The 25925-nt window shown below is 36.4% G+C and overlaps 2 protein-coding genes and 1 non-coding gene across 13 annotated transcripts; 2 read left to right on the top strand and 1 right to left on the bottom strand.

Annotated features, from left to right (window-relative positions):
• The first annotated feature begins 934 nt into the window (after positions 1-934).
• Positions 935-11869, top strand: LOC107889521 (uncharacterized). 11 transcript variants are annotated; one of them, XR_005901164.1, is made up of 5 exons: positions 935-1186; positions 1440-1599; positions 1762-2256; positions 4939-5166; positions 5558-6596. XR_005901164.1 is itself a non-coding variant. In XM_041076607.1 (2 exons), exon 2 carries the CDS (start codon positions 5477-5479, stop codon positions 6197-6199), a length of 723 nt encoding a protein of 240 aa, XP_040932541.1. In that variant the 5' UTR covers positions 1606-2256; positions 4939-5476; the 3' UTR covers positions 6200-6596. The 11 variants fall into 11 exon arrangements, 1 of the variants encoding a protein (XP_040932541.1); XR_001681768.2 differs by lacking the exons at positions 4939-5166; positions 5558-6596 and adding an exon at positions 11841-11869; XR_001681765.2 differs by having other exon boundaries at positions 4939-6596.
• On the bottom strand, positions 5525-5631 carry LOC121207441 (small nucleolar RNA R71). The gene has a single exon (XR_005902531.1). It is a non-coding gene; the product is annotated as a small nucleolar RNA R71 (small nucleolar RNA).
• On the top strand, positions 7206-10467 carry LOC121206169 (uncharacterized). The gene is made up of 2 exons (XM_041076606.1): positions 7206-7615; positions 7749-10467. The coding sequence occupies exon 2, from the start codon at positions 9128-9130 to the stop codon at positions 10034-10036; it is 909 nt and encodes a 302-aa protein (XP_040932540.1). The 5' UTR covers positions 7206-7615; positions 7749-9127; the 3' UTR covers positions 10037-10467.
• Positions 11870-25925: the final 14056 nt, after the last annotated feature.

Below are 25925 nucleotides of genomic sequence, written 5' to 3'. Positions count from 1 at the left end.
AATTAATTGGGCTTATGGAGTCTTACTCAAATTAAAATTCTCTCTCGATTTAATTAAGAATTCTGAATGAGAATTAAATTCTTGTATAATTTCCTTTGTAAATTCTGAATGAGAATTAAATTCTTGTATAATTTCCTTTGTAAACCCTCAAGGTTAATCGAAAATACATAGCAAAAAAATTCTAAGAGGAAACTCTATAGAAATTTAATGGTATTTTATTTCAGTAAATTTTTTCGTACTCAAATAAATTCTATTTTTCTTGACTTGATATGGTGGATTAAGAGCAATCATAATTGCAGTAATCCAACAATTATAATTTAGAGCTAGAAGTTAAAATTTCAGTTTTAGGTTTAATAAAGGTTTGCATAAAGTTATTCTTAAAGCTCACTCTTTAAACAATTGTAAGTTCGAAATGAGTAAAGAATATCAATTGATTGAAAGTTTGAAGTATTCAAACTTTGGTTCAAGTTGATTGAAAAGCTCAGGCAACTTCCTAAAGGCCTTTTGCGACAATGAACTATCCTCTAAATATTTGATACATAAGTAGTTATTAATTGAGCCTATTTTTTTAGATATCACAACAAATGTTCGAATTAGAAAATTTTTAAATTTCCTCTACGCAAACTCTAAAATTTTCTAACATATTATTATTATTATTGTTGTTGTTGTGCTTTTTTCACATCATTGTCTACTTCTATGTGTGTTTGTTTTAGCATATATATATATTTGAAATTATTTTAAACTAGGCTTGTATTAATAAGAGAAAACAAACTACAAAGTATAAGAGTACATATCTATTAACCTAAGAAAGAGGCCTAAGATTGCAAAAGACCCAAAATAAAATAAATAAAACTTTAAATAAATGGCCCAGAAGATTTCAGATGGCCAAAAACTAAACAAAATATCTAGATATTACTATAGAATAATCCAGAACAACATTTAATGCGCCAAACTAGTGCCCAATCAGAATTTGTTGAAATTTGTCATCCTATCTTTCCATCATTTCACTGCCTAGTTGAAGATTTCAATCTTCAGAAAGCTTTTCCTTCTAAAACGTTTCATTTTCCTTTTTATTTTGAAGCTTTCTCTCTTCCTTTCTTCATCTTCGGAAACTTTCCTAATCTGGATCACACACCCAATCGAACTTTTTTTGTTCTTCGACGTACTCAAGGACCTCCATTTTCAGGTATATCTCTTCTTTTCTTTTTAGAGTTTCTATTGCAAGAAGATGTGCAAGAGTATTTGCAGATCTCGGTGTATGTTTGAATCTGATATTATTGGAATCATTTATCTTCTGTCGGATATCATAGATATATACCCCTACTAGTGACCGATCTTGACCCTTTGTGTTGCATTTCTTTATTATTGCGAGGGAATCTCCTTCGAAGATGATTGACTGCCATCCCTTTTTGATTCCTATTTGAACTGCTTTCCAACAGACTATTGTTTTAGCAGCAAATGCAGAGGTTATACCATTATGGATCTCTAAGCAGGATAAAAGAACTTTTCCTTCCACATCTCTAGCCACAATACCTGAAGCCCAACGATTTTGACTCCCGTTGTATGCACCATCGAAGTTAATCTTGATGAACTCACAAGGTGGTGTCTCCATCTTCTGTTTTTTGTTATTTTTACTGATTTTCTTTTTTCGAAACCAGTAAGTTTAGTAATGTAGTTACTGATGAAGTTTGCAATTTCCTCTCCATTACTAACTCTTTTGTCATGTATTCTTTTGTTTCGATCTCCTCATATGGCCCAAAGTGCGCAGCAGAAAAGGCGACATTGACAAGGGGTGAACTGCTCAAACACCCAGGCAAGCCACTGTACAAAGTCTATGTTTTGAATCATTAAAATATTCTGAAGTGATAATGCTGTCCATGCTTCTACTATAACAGGACATTCTCGGAATAAATGGTCCATTGTTTCAGCTCTTTCTCTACGTTGGGGGCAGCTTTTGTTGGTTGCTAACTTCCTATACTGCATATTTACTTTTGTAGGCAAATAATTCCATGAGAGTCTTCAGATTGTAATCTTTATTTTTGTTGGTAGATTTAGGCTCCAAATTTTTTTGTAAAATTTCCTGTAGATGGTTTGTAAAGCATAAACTCTAGGATTTGCATCAGAACTCTGTAATAGTTTATAGGCACTTTGGACCGAGAATTCACCCGACGATTCTCCTCCCAGATGAGGAAGTCCTCGTGAGGTGTTTGTGTCAAGGGGATCCGAAGGATTCTTCCAGCGTCTTCTTCTGTGAAGGTATTATTTAACAACTCCCTCTTGCAAAGTCTATTATTGCTATCAAACAACTCATTTACTTTAAAATCACGCATCGAATTGATCGCTATAAATAATCTAAAATTAATTGCATATGGAATCCAAGCATCATCATTAATGGATATATTAGTACCCGTACCAACCCTTCAGCATAGGCATTTAGCCAATATAGCTTTAGCTGCCCAAATACTTTTCCACACATAAGAGCAAGAATTTCCCAAACGGAAATTTAAAAAATGGTCATTTGAAAAATATTTGCTTTAAATACTTGCGTAACGAGAGTATTCTGGTTATTAATAATCCTCTATCCTTGTTTAGTAATAAAGAAATATTAAATTGAGCCATATTTCTAAAATCTATACCCCTTCCTCTTTAGGGCTGCACATAACTTTCCATTGGCACTAGTGAATTCCTTTCCTTCCTTTATCTTTTTGCCACCAAAATCTAGCAAAAATATTTTCAAACTCCCCATATAGTGATCTTGGTAGAAGAAAGCATGTCATAGCATAAGTTGGTATTGCTTTAAGTACAGATTTTATGAAAAACTCTTTTCCCCCTTGAGATAGAAGTCATGTACTCCATTTTTCAATCCTTTGCTTAACCCTATCCTTAAGGTTCTAAAAAGATTCCTTCTTTCGTCTTCCTACCATGTTAAGGAGTCCTAAATATTTTTTCATATTTGTCGAGCGCCTCACTCCCATTTCATTCAAGATGCCTTCTTTGTCCTTTCTCGCTGTATTAGAAATAAAGAAAATCGTGGATTTATTAAAATTCACACATTGGCTGGAGCAAATATCATATTCCCTTAAAATATCTTTTAAAATCTTCGTTCCTCTCTTTGTAGCTTCACCAAACAAAATACAATCATATGCGAACAGTAAATGTGAAATTGCTGGGCCTCTTCTGCTAGCTTTAACTCCTTTTATCGAACCCTCTTTTGTTTCCAGCCTGATCAAGGACGAAAGTCCCTCATTACAAATCAGAAAAAAGAAAAGGACTAAGTGGGTCACCTTGTCAGAGTCCTCTAGTAGGTTTGAAAATATTGCCTCTACTCCCATTGATGGTCACTATATAAGAGACTATAGAAATACATTTCAAAACTAGTGACACCCTGATAAATGCCAAATTATACATATTTTTACCCCAAATACTTAGCATATTTATGGATGTTTATTACTAGATTTATGAATTTTGGTGCTCTTAATCCGGTTATTTCATGTTTTGTACCCAAAAAGAGCATCAAGAGTTAAAAGGAGCCAAAAACGAGTCAAAAAAGGACAAAACTGACCAAATCGAGAAGATGACACGGCTTAAGCCTTGCCACACGAGTAGCTCACACGCCCGTGTCTTTCGAGGGTGTCGACTAAGGCTTTCACGATTCATACGGCCTGGCCATTGACCCACACGGCCGTGTGCAATTTAACGGATCGAACACGGCCTAGCAATCACGTCAACGGCTGTGGCATACAGGCGTGTCCCTTTTTCAAAGAGTTATATTTTACACAAAAAAGGATACTTAGGGAGGAAGAAAGCTAATCCAAAGCCTATATAAACACCCTAAGTATGACTTAGAAAGGGGCCGACCTCTCCAGAACTTTTCTAGAGTACAGAATCGCGCGCCGGGAACTACTTAAAGAAAGCTAGACGATCCATCCTAAAAGTCGAAGCTACTCCAAGGCTGAAGATCTCTCTCAGAATTCCTTCAAGGGTTTTAGAGTTTTCTTTATGTTTTGTTATTTTCATACTTTTGAGAGGTACTCTTATTTTATTATAAACTAAAACCCTTAAATACTTAAGGGGAATAAAACCTAAAACGAATCTTGTTATTATTTTCTGAATCGTATAATAAATATTTAACTTGTTCTTAATTATGTGTTCTTAATTCTTGTTTTGATATCCCAGGATACCGATTCAAGACATGCTCTTATTTGGAGGAGGAATAGACCCTGTCTAAGAGTACTTTTGTCATAATTAAGCGAAGTTGATTGCGCGCCTAGAAATAGGGTGACAATATTTTACCAGATTAGGGTGAAACCTAATAAGGGAATCCATAGATCGAGTTAACACAACCCTAGAGTGTTAATTAGAGAAAAGTCTTGGTTATTCAATCTAGGGATTAGAAGTTATTAGTCTTGAATAGGGATAATAACATAACTTAGGGATCTCTACGAAACAAGTTGAATGAATAAATCGTCCGGTTCGGAGCCAGAATAACAAGTAAAGTCTAGGTGGATTTTTCCTTAGGTATTGTCTCAAGTCAATCGATTTTCCCAAAAGCAATTCCCAATTCTTTTATCTGTACGTTCTTAGTTTATATAATTAGTTAATTAAAACAAATAAAACCCTCTTTTATTCTTAAGCTAGATAATAAAAAGATAGTTCTTACTAGTACTTTTGGTTCCCTTGGGTATGATATCCCGGTCTTGCCATTATTATACTATTGTTCGATAGGTTTGCTTACCTTTTCGTCGTGATAATAGTTAGTCTAGGTTTGATCTTCATTATAAATATTTATTACTTGTTACGAATCACGCGATCAAGTTTTTGGCGCCGTTGCAGGGGAACTAAAATCTTAGGAACACTCATTTTTTATTACTTTAGCCATTTATTTTTTCTTGCAATTTAATTATTACTAATTAATTTACTTTTTCTTTCTCTTGGCAGGTTTTCCTAGTTTATGACTAGAAGAAACCCGTCAGGACCATTACTTTTTGACGAAGAAATCGAACGCACAGTTCGTAGAAACCAAAGAGAAATAATGCGAAGCTTAAGATACACAGAGAACGAGCAAGAAGACGATACTCAACCCCCAACTGAAGAGATGGCTGAAAACCAAGGCAATTAGCTACCTCCTGCAATTGCGGCTAATCAAGATCCTGCTCTACGTACTATGTATGATTATGCTAAACCTTCTCTAACAGGAACTGAATCTAGCATAGTTAGATCTGCTGTAGCTGCAAATACTTTTGAATTAAAACCTAACACTATTCAGATGATATAGCAGTTTGTTCAGTTTGATGGTCTACAGGATGAAGATCTCAAGGCTCACTTAGCAAATTTTCTAAAATTTTACGATACATTTAAAATCAATGGCGTTTCTGATGATGCCATTCGTCTTTGGTTATTTCCCTTTTCACTGAGAAACAAAGCTAAACAGTGGTTGAACTCGTTACCACGAGGGTCTATCACTACTTGGGAACAAATGACCGAGAAATTTTTACTAAAATATTTTTCGCTGACTAAAAAGGCTAAATTACGTAATGATATCTCTTCTTTTGTGCAGATGGATTTAGAAACACTTTACGATGCATGGGAGAGATATAAGGACTTACTGAGAAGGTGCCCTCACCATGGGTTACCGCTTTGGCTGCAAGTACAAACATTCCATAATGGTCTGAATCCTTTGACTCAACAAATAGTTGACGCAACTGCTGGCGGAAACATCAACAACAAAATACCTGAAGAGGCTTATGAATTCATTGAAGAAATGTCACAGAATAACTATCAATGGCAAGTCATGAGGACTAAGCCAACAAAAACAGCCGGCGTTTATAACGTCGACTCAGTTACTATGCTGTCAAATCAGGTAGAACTTCTCAATAAAAAGATTGATGGTTTACTTGGCTCTATGCAGGTACATCTAGTAATGAGGTGTGACTCAAGCGGAGGAGGTGTGCATACAGAATATCAATCCTTCAATCCCACAACCGAAGAGGAACAAGTCAACTATATGGATAATAATAACTTTAGATCTCAAAATTACCCATACAGTAATACTTATAATGCAGGTTGGAGGAACCACCCAAATTTCTCTTGGGGTGGTCAAGGAAATCAAAAGCCACAAAATCCTCAGGGTTTTCAGCAGCCACTTTATCAACAAGAGAAGAAACCGAACCTTGAGGAGGTGCTCTCAAAATTTATATAAATGTTAGAAACCCATTTCCAAAATACCGAGACAGCACTTAAAAATCAACAACAATCGATCCAAGGACTCGAAACTCAGATAGGCTAGCTTTCCAAACTGATCTCCGAACGACCACAAGGTAGTTTGCCAAGTAATACCGAACCTAACCCAAGGGAACAACTCAACGCAATTAATACTCAAGATGACGAAGGAGTCGTTGAGCCTGAACCAGAATCGAGGCAAGAAACCGTGGGAAGCAAAGGGAGAGATGAGGCAGGTCAAAATACAAACAAACCAGTGACTGTCGAATATAAACCTCGTGTGACATACCCTAACGCGACAAGGAAAGACCACTTAGATGAACAATTCAGTAATGTCCTTAAACTTTTGAAAAAATTACATATTAACTTACCGTTTATTGAAGCTTTGTCATAGATGCCAAATGTAATGAAATTTTTAAAAGAGCTTTTAATAAATAAGCGGAAGTTAGACGAAGCGTCGCATGTGGAGCTAAACGCAACCTGCTCAGCTATTCTATAGAATAAGCTACCCCACAAATTGAAAGATCCAGGGAGTTTTACAATTCCTTGTTTAATTGGCAGTTTAGATATAAGTCATGCATTAGCTGATTTATGGGCTAGTATTAACGTTATGCCTTACAAAATGTTTAAACAACTAGGTCTTGGGAAACCTAAACAAACTAGGATGAGCATTCAATTGGCAGATAAAACTATAAGATTCCCTAAAGGTATTATTGAATATGTACTCATGAAAGTAGATAACTTCATATTCCTCGTTGATTTCGTTGTTCTAGACATAGAGGAGGATAATAACACCCCTTTGATTTTAGGAAGGCTCTTTTTAGCAACTGCTAAAACAGTTATTGATGTTGGCATAGGTGAGCTTACACTTCGTGTGGGAGACAAAACGATCACCCTTCAAGCTCGTACTTCTGGTATCACATCGAACATTGAAGGTAATAATCCACACCAATCTACTAAAACTGACAATATGATTTTGCAGAAATTAAGCTTCCAAAAAGTTCATGAGCCATGTTCCAGAAATGATAAAGGAAACATTCATGAAGAACGAAGGCTACATATAGAGGAGCTAGATGAATGGTAAGCACACAAACCAATAACACATGATAAATCGAAACTACGCCAAAACAAGCCCGATACCTCTCCTAATAAACTTAAGGTTGGTGATAAAGTCTTACTAGATGTCGCAGATCCCTATATTACCACTACTACACCGAATGAGGAAATCCCTCTTACGATACTCAGTATTTTTCCATTCGATACGGTAGAGGTGAGTCACCTCAAGTTCGGCACTTTTAAGGTAAACAACACCCGATTAAAACCCTATTTTGATGAGATTAATTGCAGGAATAAGGAGTATAAACACCTCAAACCACCCTGACCATTCATTAAAGAGGTAAGTCAAGCTTAGACTATAAATAAGTGCTTCTCGGGAGGCAACCCGAGCACTAACATATTTTTATTTCTTTATTTTTAATTTCCAACACTTTGAATCATTAACTTTATCTTTGAATTGCAAAGTTTTTCAGCCCACATGGCCAGAAAAACGGGCATGCCTAAAGCCGTGGCCAAACAAGGGAAGAGACACGATCGTGCGATACGGCCTTGTAGAAGCAGGACATAATCTTCTCAAAACACGGGATACGATACATCCCCATGGCCGTGCGACATGGTTGTGGGTGAACTTGATAGGATTAACATGGGCGTGGGAATGGAACAACACGAGCATGCCAGGGGCAAGGCTTGATTCTGTTTCTTCGACATGGGTGTGAGACACGCCCGTGCCGTTAAACCGTGGACAATAATACACGAGCGTGGTACCCAAACACACGGGCGTGGGAGAAGCGAACAAAGCTAGGCACGATCGTGTGACATAGCCGTGTGCCACACACGCCTAAGACACACGGGCGTGGGATAATAGTCGAAAACGACCTAAATTTCAAAACTTGAAAAACCACGGACTCACCTTTGGAGTACACGGTCGTGGCCCTAGGCCGTATGCACCTCCCCTATATAAGCAAATCACTGTTCATTTTCTTCTTCCTTTCAAAACCCTAGCCGAAATCTCCCATTCTCCACTCTCTAATCCCTATTCCAGCCACCATTCCCTAGATTCTCACTTCCTCATCCACTCCCCCTGTATCAATCCTCACTTTCCCCTCTCTTTTCCCTCCATTTTTCCTCCATACGGCTGTACACTCACGCCCCACGCCGGTGCTCGCCATCTACACGCCCGTGCGCCGCCCTACAACAATTTTTAGTTCACTTTCTCAACCTTGTTTTTCCAATTTGTGTTGCTACATTAGAATTCTATATGCTTTACAAAGATATTGTTAATATTACCAATTTGTTCTAATTAAGTTAGGAATTTACATTAGTATTTTCTATATTTGGATTGTTTAAACAATAAATAGCATATACTAGTTCTAGGATTCTTGCTTAACCGATGATGCATTTTTTATTTCAGTACATGTTTCTGAATAATCATATAAAATTTTCACCTCTCGCTTAATATCGGTAAATGTTAACATATTTGGAACTACTATATCAATGCTTATACTTTTTCAGGTACATTATGTCATTATCGAGAGGCAAGAAGGCCGCAGTCCCATCCTCAAAGAGACGTAAAGGACCGGATTCTTTCTCGGTACGTGCTACAGTCGAAGTTTGGCACCCATTCCTTGAGTTTTCGCAAGCTTCACAGGAGGAACTATTTCAGATACTACGCGCGCGACCCCTCACTACAGGTCGCTGTATTGACTGGGCTGCCGTAGAACAAGTCTAGCTAGCTGATGGCATTCGTGCCCTCCTGTCCACAGACCCATGGGAACAGTTCTTCGATATTACTGAGCCCACTTATTTAGAGCTAAATTTAGAATTATGCTCTACTTTTCATTTATAGGTAGTGATGATGAACAATGACGACCCAGACACCATTCACTTCCGATTAGGCGGTCTAGTTCAAGCGATGAGTGTCCAAGAGTTTGGAGTTGCTCTGGGACTTTACACCTATAAGTTTATGGAGGAGGAGGACATGAATGCACTACCACGCAATATCCACATTTCTCCCTCATTGTGCTGGAAGGCTTTGGCACCACTCTCTTCCACCTATGACCCCAGCTGCTCGAAGGCCTCAGCTCTCGCCCCTTCCCTACGATATCTCCATGCCATATTAGCACACACCTTATCCAGAAGGAGAGAGAGCACCGGCATCGTCAACACCCACGACGCCTACTATTTATGGTGCATGGTGAATGCACACGTGACTGACTTGGCATATTTCATCACTTTCGGCATTTGCCATCAGATCGAGTGGCATCGAAAGGCAGTAATCTCTATCGGCCCCTACGTGACGCGCCTTGCCAGACTCTTCGGCATCCTCAACACCGTGGCCCAGTCATCAGCGCTTACACTGATCGGTCAGATGTCCCCGCAAGACATCACGACTATGTTACACATGAGGATGATCGAGCGCCAACGTGGGACCGATCCTCCTTTGTACCGTTTCACTCAAGCCATTGACGAGGAGGATCTTGAGGAAATTCCTGATGATGTCCCCCCACAGCACGAGGAGCCTTTTACCACGCCACCTAGGGAACGACCAGTTCATGCTGCTGCTTCATTGGCACACCTTTCTGATCGACTCGTTCACTTCGAGCAGTATTGTACTACACAGTTCGAGATGATTTACGACCGAGATCGGCGACGTGACAGACAGATGGATGACATGCAGGCCATGATGCAGCAGTTGTGCCAGCACTTCCACATCGCCATTCCAGCGCCACCACTTGAGTGCCCCACTGACGAAGATCATTGAATCCTCTTATCTTTTTATTTTTATTTTTTATTTTTTATTTTTATTTTTATTTTCATTTCAATTTTATTATTTTCTTTTGAAAGTCATATCTATATTAGTAAATTTTACTTTCTTCATTTTTCTGGTATTTTTAACAAGTACTCCCACTACGCTCTCTTCCACACCAACTCTTAATAAGCTCTTCATGATTCTACAGACTTCCAAGCTAAGCTTCTAGGAGTATTTTACGGAATAAGGAAACAAATAGGGAATAATACCCAACGAGTGCCATGTTCAACGACCTAATTTCTTCATCTAGCCAAGAACAGTGGCAGCTACCACTTTTCCCAAACACTCCAGCCTCAAAATCAAGGTCCACATCCATATAACAGGGAGTTTCACCTCTTTCCCTCTTATGATTTTCTTTATTTTGAATAGTCTATCTTTGTACATTTTTGCATTATTTTCAAATCCCTGAATTTGGTCTTGTGCTTAAGTGATTTTCTCATAATCTTGATCGAATAAATTCTGATTGATCTATAATTATTGTTGATATGTCATGAATTAGACCATGGGAATTATGTATGATTATTTGATTATAGGACATTAGAGAATCGAGCATGATAAGTTGATATTTTGAGAACTAAAATTTTTAGACTATTTTCCTAAATTGAGGCATTATCTTGAAATCTGAAGTATATAGGAATGACATCAAAAACCCAAATTTTTGGTGAGATTTTTGAGCCTTTTGAGCATATAGCTTTCTTTCTTAAGCACTTCTTTTGTGGTTTGAGTGTGTCAACATTGAACTGTTATTCTAGAACTTGCTTCGATTATACATGTCGAGATCACACATATGGTTTGATATACTGAGATGATAAAGGCACTTAGTATTTAACTCACTTACTCCATAAAAAGCCTTCCCACATAATTAAACCCTTAGTAAACCCCCTTGAGCTTACTAACCCTTTTTATTAATTAACCCTCATCATTAACCCATTAACCCATTATTGTTGAAATCCTATTACTTAATTTACCATTTTTTATCGGGATTATTTTTAATATTGTTACCTCACTATGTTCACCATTTTTTGTTACTGAATCAGGAAGTATGATTTCTATATTGTATTGATTTAACTTGTTCTAAAAAAAAGAGAGAGAAAGCTCATGTAATATAGTTCTAGATATTTGTTTGTGATTCAGTAATTAAGTTTTTGATAGTGGGGTAATATATTGAAATTATCTCGATTCTAACCTTTGTCTCTTCAGTTTGTATCCATACCCGTAACCTAAACCTCGTTACAACCATGCAAAGACCTTTTGATTTGTGTATCATATCATTTACAAGTGGTGGAGATTTGATTTTCATGCAAGCCTATGGTAATAACTTCTCATGTTAGACAATCGAGTGCTCAATCTTGAACCTTAAACACTTTGAGTGATTTGAGTGAATCTTTAATGAGGATGTCATCTCTTGTATATTTAGGACTAAAGTTAATTACTTAGAGGAAGGAGATTACCTATGATTTTATTATCAAAATATTCAATTTAGATTGTTTGAGGCTTTTAATGCCCCTATAGTTGAATTCTCACTGCATGATTTTTTTGTGGAATAACTTGTAACATTATCAGTAATGATTATGTGATTGAAAGAAATGAATTCTAGCAATAAATGAGAGTTTTGCTTGAGGACAAGCAAATGTTTAAGTGTGGGGGTATTTACATATTTTTACCCCAAATACCTAGCATATTTATGGATATTTATTACTAGATTTATGGATTTTGGTGCTCTTAATTCGGTTATTTCATGTTTTTTACTCAGAAGAGCACCAAGAGTCAAAAGGAACCAAAAACGAGCCAAAAAGGGACAAAACGGACCAAATCGAGAAGATGACACAGCCTAAGCCTTGCTACACGGGCAGCTCACACGCCCGTGTTTTTCGAGGGTGTCGACCAAGGCTTTCACGATTCACACGGCCTGGCCATTGACCCACACGGTCGTGTCTAATTTAACGGATCAAACACGGCCTGGCAATCACGTCACACGGCAGTGGCACACGGGCGTGTCCCTTTTTCAAAGAGTTATATTTAACGTACAGAACCGCACGCCGAGAACTACTTGAAGAAAGCCAGACGATCCATCCCAAAAGCCGAAGCTACTCCAAGACTGAAGATCTCTCTCAGAATTCCTTCAGGGGTTTTAGAGTTTTCTTTATGTTTTGTTATTTTCATACTTTTGAGATGTACTTTATTTTATTATGAACTAAAACCCCTAAACACCTAAGGGGAATGAAACCTAAGACGAATCTTGTTATTATTTTCTGACTCGTATGATAAATATTTAACTTGTTCTTAATTATGTATTCTTAATTCTTGTTTTGATATCCCAGGATACCGATTCAAGACATGCTCTTATTCGGAGGAGGAATAGACCCTGTCTAAGAGTACTTTTGTCATAATTAAGCGAAGTTGATTGCGCGCCTAGAAATAGGGTGACAAAATTTTGTCGGATTAGGGTGAAACTTAATAAGGGGTTCCATAGATCGAGTTAATACAACCCTAGAGTGTTAATTAGAGAAAAGTCTTGGTTATGCAATCTAGGGATTAGACGTCATTAGTCTTGAATAGGGATAATAACATAACTTAGGGATCTCTACGGAACAAGTTGAATGAATAAATCGTCCGGTTCAGAGCCAGAATAACAAGAAAAGTCTAGGTGGATTTTTCCTTAGGTATTGTAACGACCCGAATTTTAAGGTTATCAGAAAAATGTATTTTCAGGTCTCCGTTTCTGAAAAATGGATTAGTAAATAATTATTAAAAATATTTATGAAGTTAGTCGAGTGGTTAATTAGAGTTTAATGAAGTAAATTTAGCTTAATTAAGGATAAATGGATAAAATGATTAAATTGAATGAAGTGTGAAAGTTTAATTATAGAATAAAGAAAATTGAGAGGATTAAATAAGCAAATAAGCCAAAGTGAGTGCCAAGTGTGTGATAAAAATAAAATACATGTGTGATAAATAATGTACATACATTTGTAATACATGTATGTATTTACTTATTATTTAAGTAAGTATTAATGTATTTATTATTATTAAATTGATATTATATGACAAATAAATAAAAGAAAGACAAGTGTATGAAAGTGATTTGATATAAGTGTAGAAATAAAAATATACACATTTGTAATACAAGTATTTGATAATAAATAGATATTTATTTAAATATTAAATTATTGCTATAATTATTAATTAATATTAATATTATATTATATTATGAAATAAATTAAAATAGTGACAAATGTGTGGTAATTATAAAATACATGTGTAATAAATTGAATACATACATTTGTAATATGTATATTTAATTATTAGTAGATATTTATTAATTAAATAATTATATTATAAGATTTTTATGTAATAAATATATTAAATTATGACAAGTGTGTGGATAATAAATGGATACAAATGTAAAATAAATATTATATATTAATTAGATATTTATTAAGTTAACATATTATATATATATATATAAAGTAAAACAAATGAAACGAAACAGAGAGAAAGGAAGGAAAAAAAAGAAAGGAAGGGAGAAAAGGGAAATTTCAGATTTCAAGGTTTGAAAGTTTAATTGGTAAGTCAATTTAGTCATTTTTACTTAATTTTGATGTTTTAGAAGCTTTGAAACAAGATTTTGACGAAATTAAGTTGATATTTTGAAAGTTATTAGATTTCTAAATAATGTTCATGTTGAGTAAAATGATGAATTAAGGGCTAAATTGATAGAAATTCAAGTTAGAAATGAAATAAAGATTGAATTGTAAAGTGATTCATAAGTTTTATGCTTTAAGGACTAAATTGAAAGAATTTCAAAATTATGGTTTTATGATGAAAAATAGATAATTATGTCTAAGTTTGGTTAAAAATTGAGTAGAAATAAAGTATGAATTAAGATAGAAAAGTAAGTGAATTTAGTTAGGATTAAATTGAAATTAAAAGTAGAAAATCAACATTTTGCACTAAGACTATTTTGGACAGCAGCAGTAATTTAAGTTTGAAAAATCACCAAAAATTTTAGAAATTGAATTAGAGGATATATAAAATATGGAATTAAAGCTTATTGAGTCTAGTTTCTTATAGAAGAAACGGTATAAGCAATTGAATTGTAAATTATGAGATATAATGAATTTTGTGAGACAAGGTCAGAATGAATTCGGGTTCCCCTGTTCTGACTTTGGAAAATCACCAAAAATTGGAGAAAAATAATTATAGGATTAAAGTTATATGTTTAGAATCCCTAATGAGTCTATTTTCAGGAGAAATCAACGGGAATATTATTCGAGTTTTTCACTGTGAGATAATTAATTTTTAGTGAAGAATGGTCGAAACTGTCAGACAGCAGAATAGGGGTGAATTTAAAGAATAAACTGTACTTAATGGCTAAACGAAAAATTCTGAAAATTTTATGGTAAGAAGATTTGTGAGTCTAGTTTCAGGAGAAATTAGCGGATCTTAATTTAGAATTCTGTAACTCAAGATATAAATTAGTAATGTATTAATGATTATAAATTGTATTACTTTCGTAGTCAATGTGGTACCGGAAATCTCGGCTAAGAAAGGACAAGACAAAGTCAACGGGAGTTAGCTCAAAAACTATGGTTTGTATTTCTATAATCCGAACTTAATACTTAAATTGTTGGATTTATTATTTAATATATATATGTAGTAGGTGTTTTGAGATGATTATTTGAATTGGATTGAATATTGATTATATTGAATTGATTTATGAATATATATATGAATGTTTGAATTGAAATGAATATTGATGTGGTAATTGAATAATAAATATTTGTTATATTGGAAAATATATGTAGTTGGAAGTGTGATGAAATCGATAGAAAATTGTGATTATTGTGAAATTAAATATTTATTAGTGAAAAGTGAATGAAATTATATTGAACTGAAAATATATAGTTAATTAATTAAAATATAAATTAATTGAAAATTGAAAAGTGAATTAAATACCCTGTTAACTAGTCGGGCTAGTCGAATATAGTTGGCATGCCATAGGATATGGAAGAGTACGAGTTTTGCCGGTGTGACGCCCCAATTTTCGGGAATCCTGAGAATGTTGACATAGGTTTAATTATGTTAGTGGGCCTCTAGAAGGCCCAAGCTTAAGATAGAACCCGGTAATTTTAGTTAATTTTTGTTCCATAAGAAAAAGGGAGTGAAATTATGAAATAGGACCTATGTGAAAATGTTTGAAAATGCTATAGGCTAAATTGAAGTGACCAAATAAATATGAGTGCAAAATAGGAGGATTTGCATGACAAACCTCCCATTTTACATGAAGTGGCCAGCCATCATGTTGTTGTAGACAAAATGTACACTTGATATCCATAATTTATGATACAAATTGATACAAATTGATAATAGGTTAGGTAAATGTTCCATGATAATGGGTTAGGTAAATGTTTCATGATAATGGGTTAGGTAAATGTTTCATGATAAGAATTTCATGTCTTTTGTATTAAAGAATTAAATGGATGAAATATGAAGTTTTATTAAAAGAAAAAGGGGTGAAAAGAACAAAGTTTTGTCCATCTTTGTTCATCATAGCTGAAAGTTAGAGAAGAGAAAGGAGAGGAGAAAGCTCTTGAGTGTTCGGTCACTTGGGGAAGAAAATTGAAGGTAAGTTCATGGTAGTTGGCTTCTATCTTGATGTTCATGAGTTCTTCTTGATTCTACCTTAACTCTTGAAGTATATTTTGATTTTTAGTTGTGTTGTGAGCATTTAGTCATGAATTAAAATGAAGGAAATGGTTGTTGTTTCATGTTCTTTTGATGAAAAATGGAAGATAGGTGAAGTTGAGCCAAACAAATGAGCATGCATGTGCCTTAGATGTTAAAGGGAAAAATCAGCTAACATGTTGTGCTTTAAAATGATGAAATGGAGATTATACTTAAGTAAAATCATAGATATGTGATGATTGATTGGTGATATACATGTTTAAATAACATGCAAGCAAGGTATGTGTGAAAGAGTGATTTGGTAATAAATCTGCTTGGGACAGCAGCAGTAACGTGACTTTGGAAAATCACTATAAATTGTGGGAGATGAATTAGAAGCTGAATAAATTATGTAATTAAAGCTTATTGAGTCTAGTTTCTAATGAAATAAACAAGAACATATTTTGAATTCTTTACAATGAGAAATTTGATTCGTAATGAAGAGTGGTCAGATTAGTCAAACAGTGAAACATGGGAAACTTTAAGAAAAATCTGGTATTGATTGGCCATACCAAAAATTCTGAAAATTTTATGGATAAAAGATATATGAGTCTATTTTCAGGGAAAATTAACGGCACTTGATTTGGAGTTTCGTAGCTCCAGTTATAAATAATTTAGTGACTGTTGCTCAGGAAGACAGCTTGCAGTGAAATTATGATTATGTGGTAAACATTGACAAAAATTTGTTAATGAGTTGCTTATTGATTTCTTATAAGCTAACTATGATCTGTAGGTGTGGTTGGCCGAATATTGTAAGGGGTTAATACGTAGTTTGTATTTGAATAGTTAGATTAACGTGTTAGTAATCCAATTGTAGGCGGTTCGTGTGTGGATCTCGTCAGCATATCGTCGCAAACAGGTGTGTAACTAACACCCTCTTTCTTAGTCTAGATCGGCAAAAGCCGAAAAGCCAAAATGTCGAAAACCGGTATTTTGTAGATTTGCGAGTGTGCGAATGCTCGTGAGGTAAATCGATTAATGTTTTTGGTAAGCTGCAATGTTTGGACTGCAAAGTGCATGATTTCTGTGCCCTCGATATTTTTGGGCTTACGGGCCAAAATTTGAATGATGGGCCAACGGGCCCAATTCGGTAAGAACCCTCAGTACGTGATTCTGTTAGTACGTGAAAGGTAGGAATATGCATGAAAAACCCTAAAATAGATAAATTACTGAAATACCTTTAAAAGTAGAAAATTTACAGTTTTACCCCTAGGAGATAAATTACCGAAATACCCCTAGGGTTAAATTGACCTAAATGCATGTTTGACTATTGTTATTTACTGCATGCCATGTTGTTATTATCTGATGCATGGGATTAGGATATTGACGAAGGAAGTACTGAAAGTGGCTTGTCCACGTACTGGAGGCTTTGCCTCAATTTACTGTTAACTGAGCAGCAAGGCTGCAACTGTGGAGTGTTGGGCTGGGTGGGTTGAGCTATTCCCCACATGGAGTGTATGGCTGGTACGGGTGGAGTGTAGTGGTTGGTGGGTTGAGTAGTCTCCCCAAATGGGCTTGCATATGTTTATTGATGTTGCATGTATTTTGAAATGGGCCTATGGGCCATACTATTATCTGAATAAGGGGCTAAGGCCCAATTTATTGTAATCTGAAAAGGGCTCTGGTCCAGTACCACTGTTACCTGAATGGGCTTAGGCCCAATAGGCTTGAGCTGACTTGGGCTTTGAATGGGTTTTCCTTACACACTGAGTTTCCCCAAACTCACCCATTTTATTTTCATCCATGCAGGAAATCCCAAACCATAGTGGGCTTGGAGCTGTGAGGGAATTCGGAGTGGCCACCCGTTCTGAAAGTTTGATTTTCTTCTGGTGAACTGGACATCCTTTTATTTACGTTGAAGTTTTGGGTTTTTAAATGTAATAAGCCGCTTGATTATTTTTTATAGTTTTAATATGTATTACTAAGATAGGTATTCCTTATTTTAACTGTTGAAATTGGATAGCTTTAGGGCGAGTTTTCAAAAACAACAATTGATTTCAAAATAACACGACAACAAGCAAAGCTTCCGCAATGAAAGTATTTTCCAAATTAATCACTTTTCCTAAAAATGACTTAATCAAATCGGTTTCCTAGAAATATTCATGACGTTAAGGTGTGGCAATGGCGGTATGCATGTCTAGGATTGGATCCGAAGGGAGCTTGGTACTTAAGCAGTCCGATAGACTCACCACCTCTTTTCCGGTTTCCTACCTGGTGCACAGCTTTCATTCACTTTAACCTATAATGAAATCATCTTTTAAAACACTCAGTAAGTTTTCTTTCTGGATTGAAAATGTTTTGAATGCTTCGATGTGGCATATCGGATCCAGCCATAACGTCTGGGCCGGGTTTGGGGTGCTACATTTAGTGGTATCAGAGCCCAGTATCAACAACTCGGCTGTGGAATGGGTTTACAAAAACAAAGATTTTAAAAATATATATATAAAGATTGTGAAAAACGTAATTTTTAAAATTTGGATCTTCTGAAGGTGGCATTCCGAATCTCCGGCCCAAGCCTGTAAGTATTACTCTGAACTCTTCTGAATATTTTCCTGAATTATCTGTCTGTACTAAAATCCTGCTATGATACTCTAGATAGGATGATACTGAAACCATAGAAAAATCTGATGAGAGACTGAAACTGTAGCTAGACTTCGATTCTGCGAAAACAAACTTTGAATTACTATCTGATTCATAAAACATCTGTGATAAACACTGGAATATTAATTGATGCATAAAAATTCGTAATCAAGATAATACGATATGAGTACAAGAGGCCGTGGACGGGGCCGAGGAAGTGCTCGAGCGAGATCTTCGTCTTCGAGACATATGCCAGCGGTGGATGCACCGGTACCACTGGCAATAGAGGTAGAGTCTCATGACCGCGGTGCCAAGGATGATGCTCTGTCACAGGCAATGCTTCGTGTTCTGGAAAGGGTTGCCGGGGCAAGTACGGGCAATAGAGTTCGGGGATCTATTTCTGAACGACTTCGGGCTAACGGAGCGGAGATCTTTAAGGGCGTGTCTGGTATAGCCCCAAATGTGGCGGAATATTGGTTGGAGGCCACAGAACGGATTATGGACGACTTGGACTGCTCTGAGGAGATTGTGAGTGGGGTATCTGTACTAAGTCCCTTGGGTCACTCGGTTAGGGTAGACAAACTGTATAGGAATGTACCCTTAGAAACTCAAGGCAAGGTTTTTCCTGGAGATCTGATGGAGTTACCGTTCGGAGAGTTTGACCTCATTCTGGGAATGGATTGGCTTGTTAAGCATAAGGCGACTCTGGATTTTGCTGCTAAACGAATGGTGTTAAGAACTACAAAGGATGAGGAGGTTATGGTGATAGGTGAGAGAAGGGATTATTTGTCCAATGTGGTGTCGGCATTAAGAGCCGAAAAATGGATTCGGAAAGGTTGTGAGGCCTAATTGGTATTTGTAAGTCAGTCGGAAGAGAAGGGACTGACAGTGGATAAGGTTAGGACCGTAAAGGAGTTCCAAGATGTTTTTCCGGAGGAGCTTCTAGGATTGCCTCCGAATCGAGAAGTTGAGTTTGGAATAGACTTGTTGCCTGGAATGGCGCCTGTGTCTATCGCACCGTATAGGATGGCACCGAAGGAGTTAGTAGAGTTAAATGCTCAAATCCAAGAGTTGTTGGATAGGGGCTTTATTAGGCCAAGCGTGTCTTCATGGGGAGCACCGGTGCTATTCGTGAAGAAGAAGGATGGTACAATACAGATGTGCATTGATTATCGCCAGTTGAACAAACTGACGATTAAGAATAAGTATCCACTGCCAAGGATTGACGATCTATTCGACCAGCTTAGAGGAGCTTCTGTACTTTCCAAGATCGACCTTCGATCTGGATATCATCAGTTAAGGGTCAAGGAGGCAGATATCCAAAAGACGACATTCAGGACTCGGTATGGTCATTACAAGTTTCTGGTTATGCCATTTGGACTAACGAACGCTCCTGCAGCGTTTATGGATCTGATGAATCGTGTGTTCCAACCATGTTTGGATCAATTCGTAGTCGTCTTTATTGACGATATCCTGGTATATTCTGAAACTGAAGCGAAACATGATGAGCATCTCCGTATAGTCCTGCGAGTGTTAAGGGAGAAGGAACTCTTCGCGAAGTTCAGCAAGTGTGAATTTCGGTTGAGGGAGGTAACCTTCTTAGGACATGTGGTCTCTGCCGAAGAGATTAAGGTGGACCCTCGAAAGATAGAAGCAATTTTGGAGTGGAAGCCACCTAGGACGGTGTCGAAAATTCGAAGTTTCCTAGGACTGGCAGGATCCTACAGAAGGTTTGTGGAAGGTTTTTCTATGATGGCAGCACCTCTAACAAAACTCATAAGGAAAGGAGTACCGTTTGTATGGACTGAGAAGCAGCAGGAAGCTTTTGAGAAGTTGAAGAAAGTTCTAACTGAAGTACCTGTGTTGATTCAGCCGGAGTCTGAGAAGGATTTTACTGTGTACAGTGACGCATCACACGTGGGTTTGGGCTGCGTGTTAATGCAGGAGGGTAAGGTGGTTGCATATGCATCACGACAACTTAAACCTCACGAAGGGAACTATCTTACTCATGATTTGGAGTCGGCGGCAGTGATATTTGTACGTAAGATTTGGAGACATTACTTGTACGGGGAGAGGTGTATTATATACACTGACCACAAGATTCTTAAGTATTTTTTGACTCAGAAGGAGCTGACCCTTAGGCAAAGGAGATAGATTGAGTTGCTTAAGGATTATGATTGTTCGATCGAGTATCACCCAGGCAAGGCTAATGTGGTAGCCGATGCTTTAAGTCGTAGAACCGTATCTGATCTGAGAGCTATGTTTACTCGTTTGAGTCTGTATGATGATGGAAGTCTGTTGGCTGAGTTGCAAGTGAGGCCAACCTGGGTGGATCAGATTAAGGAAAAATAGTTGAACGATGAGTCTTTGGTCGCTCGTTTTCAACAAGTTAAGGAAGGGGAAACTTCTGAGTTTGGGAGCCAGAAGAGACGATGCAACAGCAATACCCTCATCTGTTTGGATTAGGTAAATTTCGAGGACGAAATTTCTTTAAGGAGGGTAGAGTTGTAACGGCCCAATTTTCGGGAATCCTGTGAATGTTGGCATAGGTTTAATTATGTTAGTGGGCCTCTAGAAGGCCCAAGCTTAAGATAGAACCCGGTAATTTTAGTTAATTTTTGTTCCATAAGAAAAATGGATTGAAATTATGAAATAGGACCTATGTGAAAATGTTTGAAAATGCTATAGGCTAAATTGAAGTGACCAAATAAATAGGAGTGCAAAATAGGAGGATTTGCATGACAAACCTCCCATTTTACATGAATTGGCCAGCCATCATGTTGTTGTAGACAAAATGTACACTTGATATCCATAATTTATGGTACAAATTGATACAAATTGATAATAAGTTTGGTAAATGTTCCATGATAATGGGTTAGGTAAATGTTTCATGATAAGAATTTCATGTCTCTTGTATTAAAGAATTAAATGGATGAAATATGAAGTTTTATTAAAAGAAAAAGGGATGAAAAGAACAAAGTTTTGTCCATCTTTGTTCATTATAGCTGAAAGTTAGAGAATAGAAAGGAGAGGAGAAAGCTCTTGAGTGTTCGGTCACTTGGGGAAGAAAATTGAAGGTAAGTTCATGGTAGTTGGCTTCTATCTTGATGTTCATGAGTTCTTCTTGATTCTACCTTAACTCTTGAAGTATATTTTGATTTTTAGTTGTGTTGTGAGCATTTAGTCATGAATTAAAATGAAGGAAATGGTTGTTGTTTCATGTTCTTTTGATGAAAAATGGAAGATAGGTGAAGTTGAGCCAAACAAATGAGCATGCATGTGCCTTAGATGTTAAAGGGAAAAATCAGCTAACATGTTGTGCTTTAAAATGATGAAATGGAGATTATACTTAAGTAAAATCATAGATATGTGATGATTGATTGGTGATATACATGTTTAAATAACATGCATGCAAGGTATGTGTGAAAGAGTGATTTGGTAATAAATCTGCTTGGGACAGCAGCAGTAACGTGACTTTGGAAAATCACCATAAATTGTGGGAGATGAATTAGAAGCTGAATAAATTATGTAATTAAAGCTTATTGAGTCTAGTTTCTAATGAAATAAACAAGAACATATTTTGGATTCTGTATAATGAGAAATTTGATTCGTAATGAAGAGTGGTCAGATTAGTCAAACAGTGAAACATGGGAAACTTTAAGAAAAATCTGGTATTGATTGGCAATACCAAAAATTCTGAAAATTTTATGGATAAAAGATATATGAGTCTATTTTCAGGGAAAATTAACGGCACTTGATTTGGAGTTTCGTAGCTCCAGTTATAAATAATTTAGTGACTGTTGCTCAGGAAGACAGCTTGCAGTGAAATTATGATTATGTGGTAAACATTGATAAAAATTTGTTAATGAGTTGCTTTTTAATTTCTTATAAGCTTACTATGATCTTTAGGTGTGGTTGGCCGAATATTGTAAGGGGTTAATACGTTGTTTGTATTTGAATAGTTAGATTAACGTGTTAGTAATCCAATTGTAGGCGGTTCGTGTGTGGATCTCGTCAGCATATCGTCGCAAACAGGTGTGTAACTAACACCCTCTTTCTTAGTCTAGATCGGCAAAAGCCGAAAAGCCAAAATGCCGAAAACCGGTATTTTGTAGATTTGCGAGTGTGCGAATGCTCGTGAGGTAAATCGATTAATGTTTTTGGTAAGCTGCAATGTTTGGACTGCAAAGTGCATGATTTCTGTGCCCTCGATATTTTTGGGCTTATGGGCCAAAATTGGAATGATGGGCCAACGGGCCAATTCGGTAAGAACCCTCAGTACGTGATTCTGTTAGTACTGAAAGGTAGGAATATGCATGAAAAACCCTAAAATAGATAAATTACTGAAATACCTTTAAAAGTGGAAAATTTACAGTTTTACCCATAGGAGATAAATTACCGAAATACCCCTAGGGTTAAATTGACCTAAATGCATGTTTGACTATTGTTATTTACTGCATGCCATGTTGTTATTATCTGATGCATGGGATTAGGATATTGACGGAGGAAGTACTGAAAGTGGTTTGTCCACGTACTGGAGGCTTTGCCTCAATTTACTGTTAACTGAGCAGCAAGGCTGCAACTGTGGAGTGTTGGGCTGGGTGGGTTGAGCTATTCCCCACATGGAGTGCATGGCTGATACGGGTGGAGTGTAGTGGTTGGTGGGTTGAGTAGTCTCCCCAAATGGGCTTGCATATGTTTATTGATGTTGCATGTATTTTGAAATGGGCCTATGGGCCATACTGTTATCTGAATAAGGGGCTAAGGCCCAGTTTATTGTAATCTGAAAAGGGCTCTGGTCCAGTACCACTGTTACCTGAATGGGCTTAGGCCCAATAGGCTTGAGCTGACTTGGGCTTTGAATGGGTTTTCCTTACACACTGAGTTTCCCCAAACTCACCGCTTTTATTTTCATCCACGCAGGAAATCCCAAACCATAGTGGGCTTGGAGCTGTGAGGGAATTCGGAGTGGCCACCCGTTCTGAAAGTTTGATTTTCTTCTGGTGAACTGGACATCCTTTTATTTACGTTGAAGTTTTGGGTTTTTAAATGTAATAAGCCGCTTGATTAATTTTTATAGTTTTAATATGTATTACTAAGATAGGTATTCCTTATTTTAACTGTTGAAATTGGATAGCTTTAGGGCGCGTTTTCAAAAACAACAATTGATTTCAAAATAACACGACAACAAGCAAAGCTTCCGCAATGAAAGTATTTTCCAAAATTAATCACTTTTCCTAAAAATGACTTAATCAAATCGGTTTCCTAGAAATATTCATGACGTTAAGGTGTGGCAATGGTGGTATGCATGTCTAGGATTGGATCCGAAGGGAGCTTGGTACTTAAGCAGTCCGATAGACTCACCACCTCTTTTCCGGTTTCCTACCTGGTGCACAGTTTCCATTCACTTTAACCTATAATGAAATCATCTTTTAAAACACTCAGTAAGTTTTCTTTCTGGATCGAAAATGTTTTGAATGCTTCGATGTGGCATGTAGGACCCGGCCATAAAGTTTGGGCCGGGTTTGGGGTGCTACAACCGGCTTACTGATCAGGCACTTATGTGCCGAATACTGTTATTGTTACTGTTACCGTTACTGTTACCGATTCGGTACTTTGTGTGTCGAATACTGTTACTATTACTGTTATCGATTCAGTACTTTGTGTGTTGAATACTGTTACTGTTACTGTTACTGTTACTGTTCCGGATTTGTTCCGATAAGGTTCTCTGTGTACCGTACTGCTACTGTTACTGTTACTGTTCCGGCTTCGACCGATTAGGCACTATGTGCCGTACTGGTGTGTTGGTTGGATCCGTGTATCCGTCTGAATCCGAGTCATGTTAATAGGGGTAAATAAAGGTATAAAATAACTTATTATTATTGAATAATTGACTGTTACCGGATAATTTACTGTTATTGGATATTAGACTATTACTGAATAACTGAATATTACTGAATAATTGATCATTACTGAATAACTGATTGTCACTGAATGAATGACTGTTACTGAATAACTTAATTGTTACTGAATATCTGATTTTACTGAATAATTAACTGTTACTGGATAACCGATCAATTGATCGATACTGAATAACTGGTTATTATTGAATAATTGATTGTTACCGAATAACTAACTGTTACTGACTAAATAACTGTTCTGATTGTTAATGAACATTACTGATTGATTAATTGCTATTGAAATTAATAAATGATTTGAAATTAAACATTGGTTAGAAAGTGAATGTTTGAATACTCATTGAGTTTGAATAGTTCGATATATATATAAAATAATAATTTTTATAATTGCTTAAGTGTTCAGATTATAGAAATACCACTAAGTGTATACTCAGCGTACGGTTTGTTTCCGTGCGTAGGTTAAGTTAAGGCTAGACTGTTGAATCAGCATCCCAGGCCGATCCCAAATTCAATTAGGTAAAGTATGTTGAGTATTGATAATGGCATGTACCTAGGATGTTTATTGAGAGCCATTTAGGTTGTAAAAGTATTGATGAAATAAGTAAATTATGGTTGGAAACAATATATAGTATGAATTTTGAAATTTATTAAAAATTCGTAGTGATTCTAAATTAGTTCCAAATTAAATTTACTATTCATATTGGACCACGAGGGCCTATTAAAGGGACGACATCTTAAAACTAGGTGAGTGTGAATATTTATTTTAATTAATGACCGGAATTGGATTGTACTGACTGGTAATGTCTCGTAACCCTGTTCTGGCGACGGTATAGGGTTAGGGGATGTTACAGGTATTGTCTCAAGTCAATCGATTTTCCCAAAAGCAATTCCCCAATTCTTTTCTCTGTGCGTTTTTAGTTTAGATAATTAGTTAATTAAAACAAATAAAACCCCCTTTTATTCTTAGGCTAGATAATAAAAAGATAGTTATTACTAGTACTTTTGGTTCCCTTGAGTACGATATCTCGGTCTTGCCATTGCTATACTATTGTTCGATAGGTGCGCTTGCCTTTTCGTCGTGATAATAGTTAGTCTAGGTTTGATCTTCATTATAAATATTTATTACTTGTTACGAATCACGCGATCACACCCATTCCTCTGTGAATCCCATACGAAGCATTACTTCTTTTAAAATGCCCACTTAACTCTATCATAAGCTTTACTCATGTCTAGCTTCACTGCCATGAATCCCTTTTTCCTTGTTCGTTTTTGGCATAACGTATGTAGAATTTCATAAGCTATCAGTACATTGTCAGATATTAGCCTTCCTAGAACGAACGCACTTTGAGCACTGTCAATACATCTTCCAATAAATTCATGAAGACGATTAGCAATTGTTTTGGCTACAATTTTGTATATAACTGTGCATAGGCTAATAGGTTGAAAATTAACAATACTTGTGGGATTGGAGATTTTTGGGATAAGCACTATCTCAGTTAGGTTTAAATATTTGAAATTCTTACCATCATTTAAAACTCCCAAGCAAAAAGTTTCGACATATTTACCCACCATGTGCTAGAATTTCTGAAAAAATAGTGTCAGGAAGCCATCGTAGC

The sequence above is a fragment of the Gossypium hirsutum genome, chromosome A09 (assembly GCF_007990345.1).
Source record: "Gossypium hirsutum isolate 1008001.06 chromosome A09, Gossypium_hirsutum_v2.1, whole genome shotgun sequence".
NCBI lineage: Eukaryota > Viridiplantae > Streptophyta > Magnoliopsida > Malvales > Malvaceae > Gossypium > Gossypium hirsutum.
The sequence above is the reverse complement of the archived record's forward strand: the minus strand, read 5'-3'. Positions and strand labels throughout refer to the sequence as shown.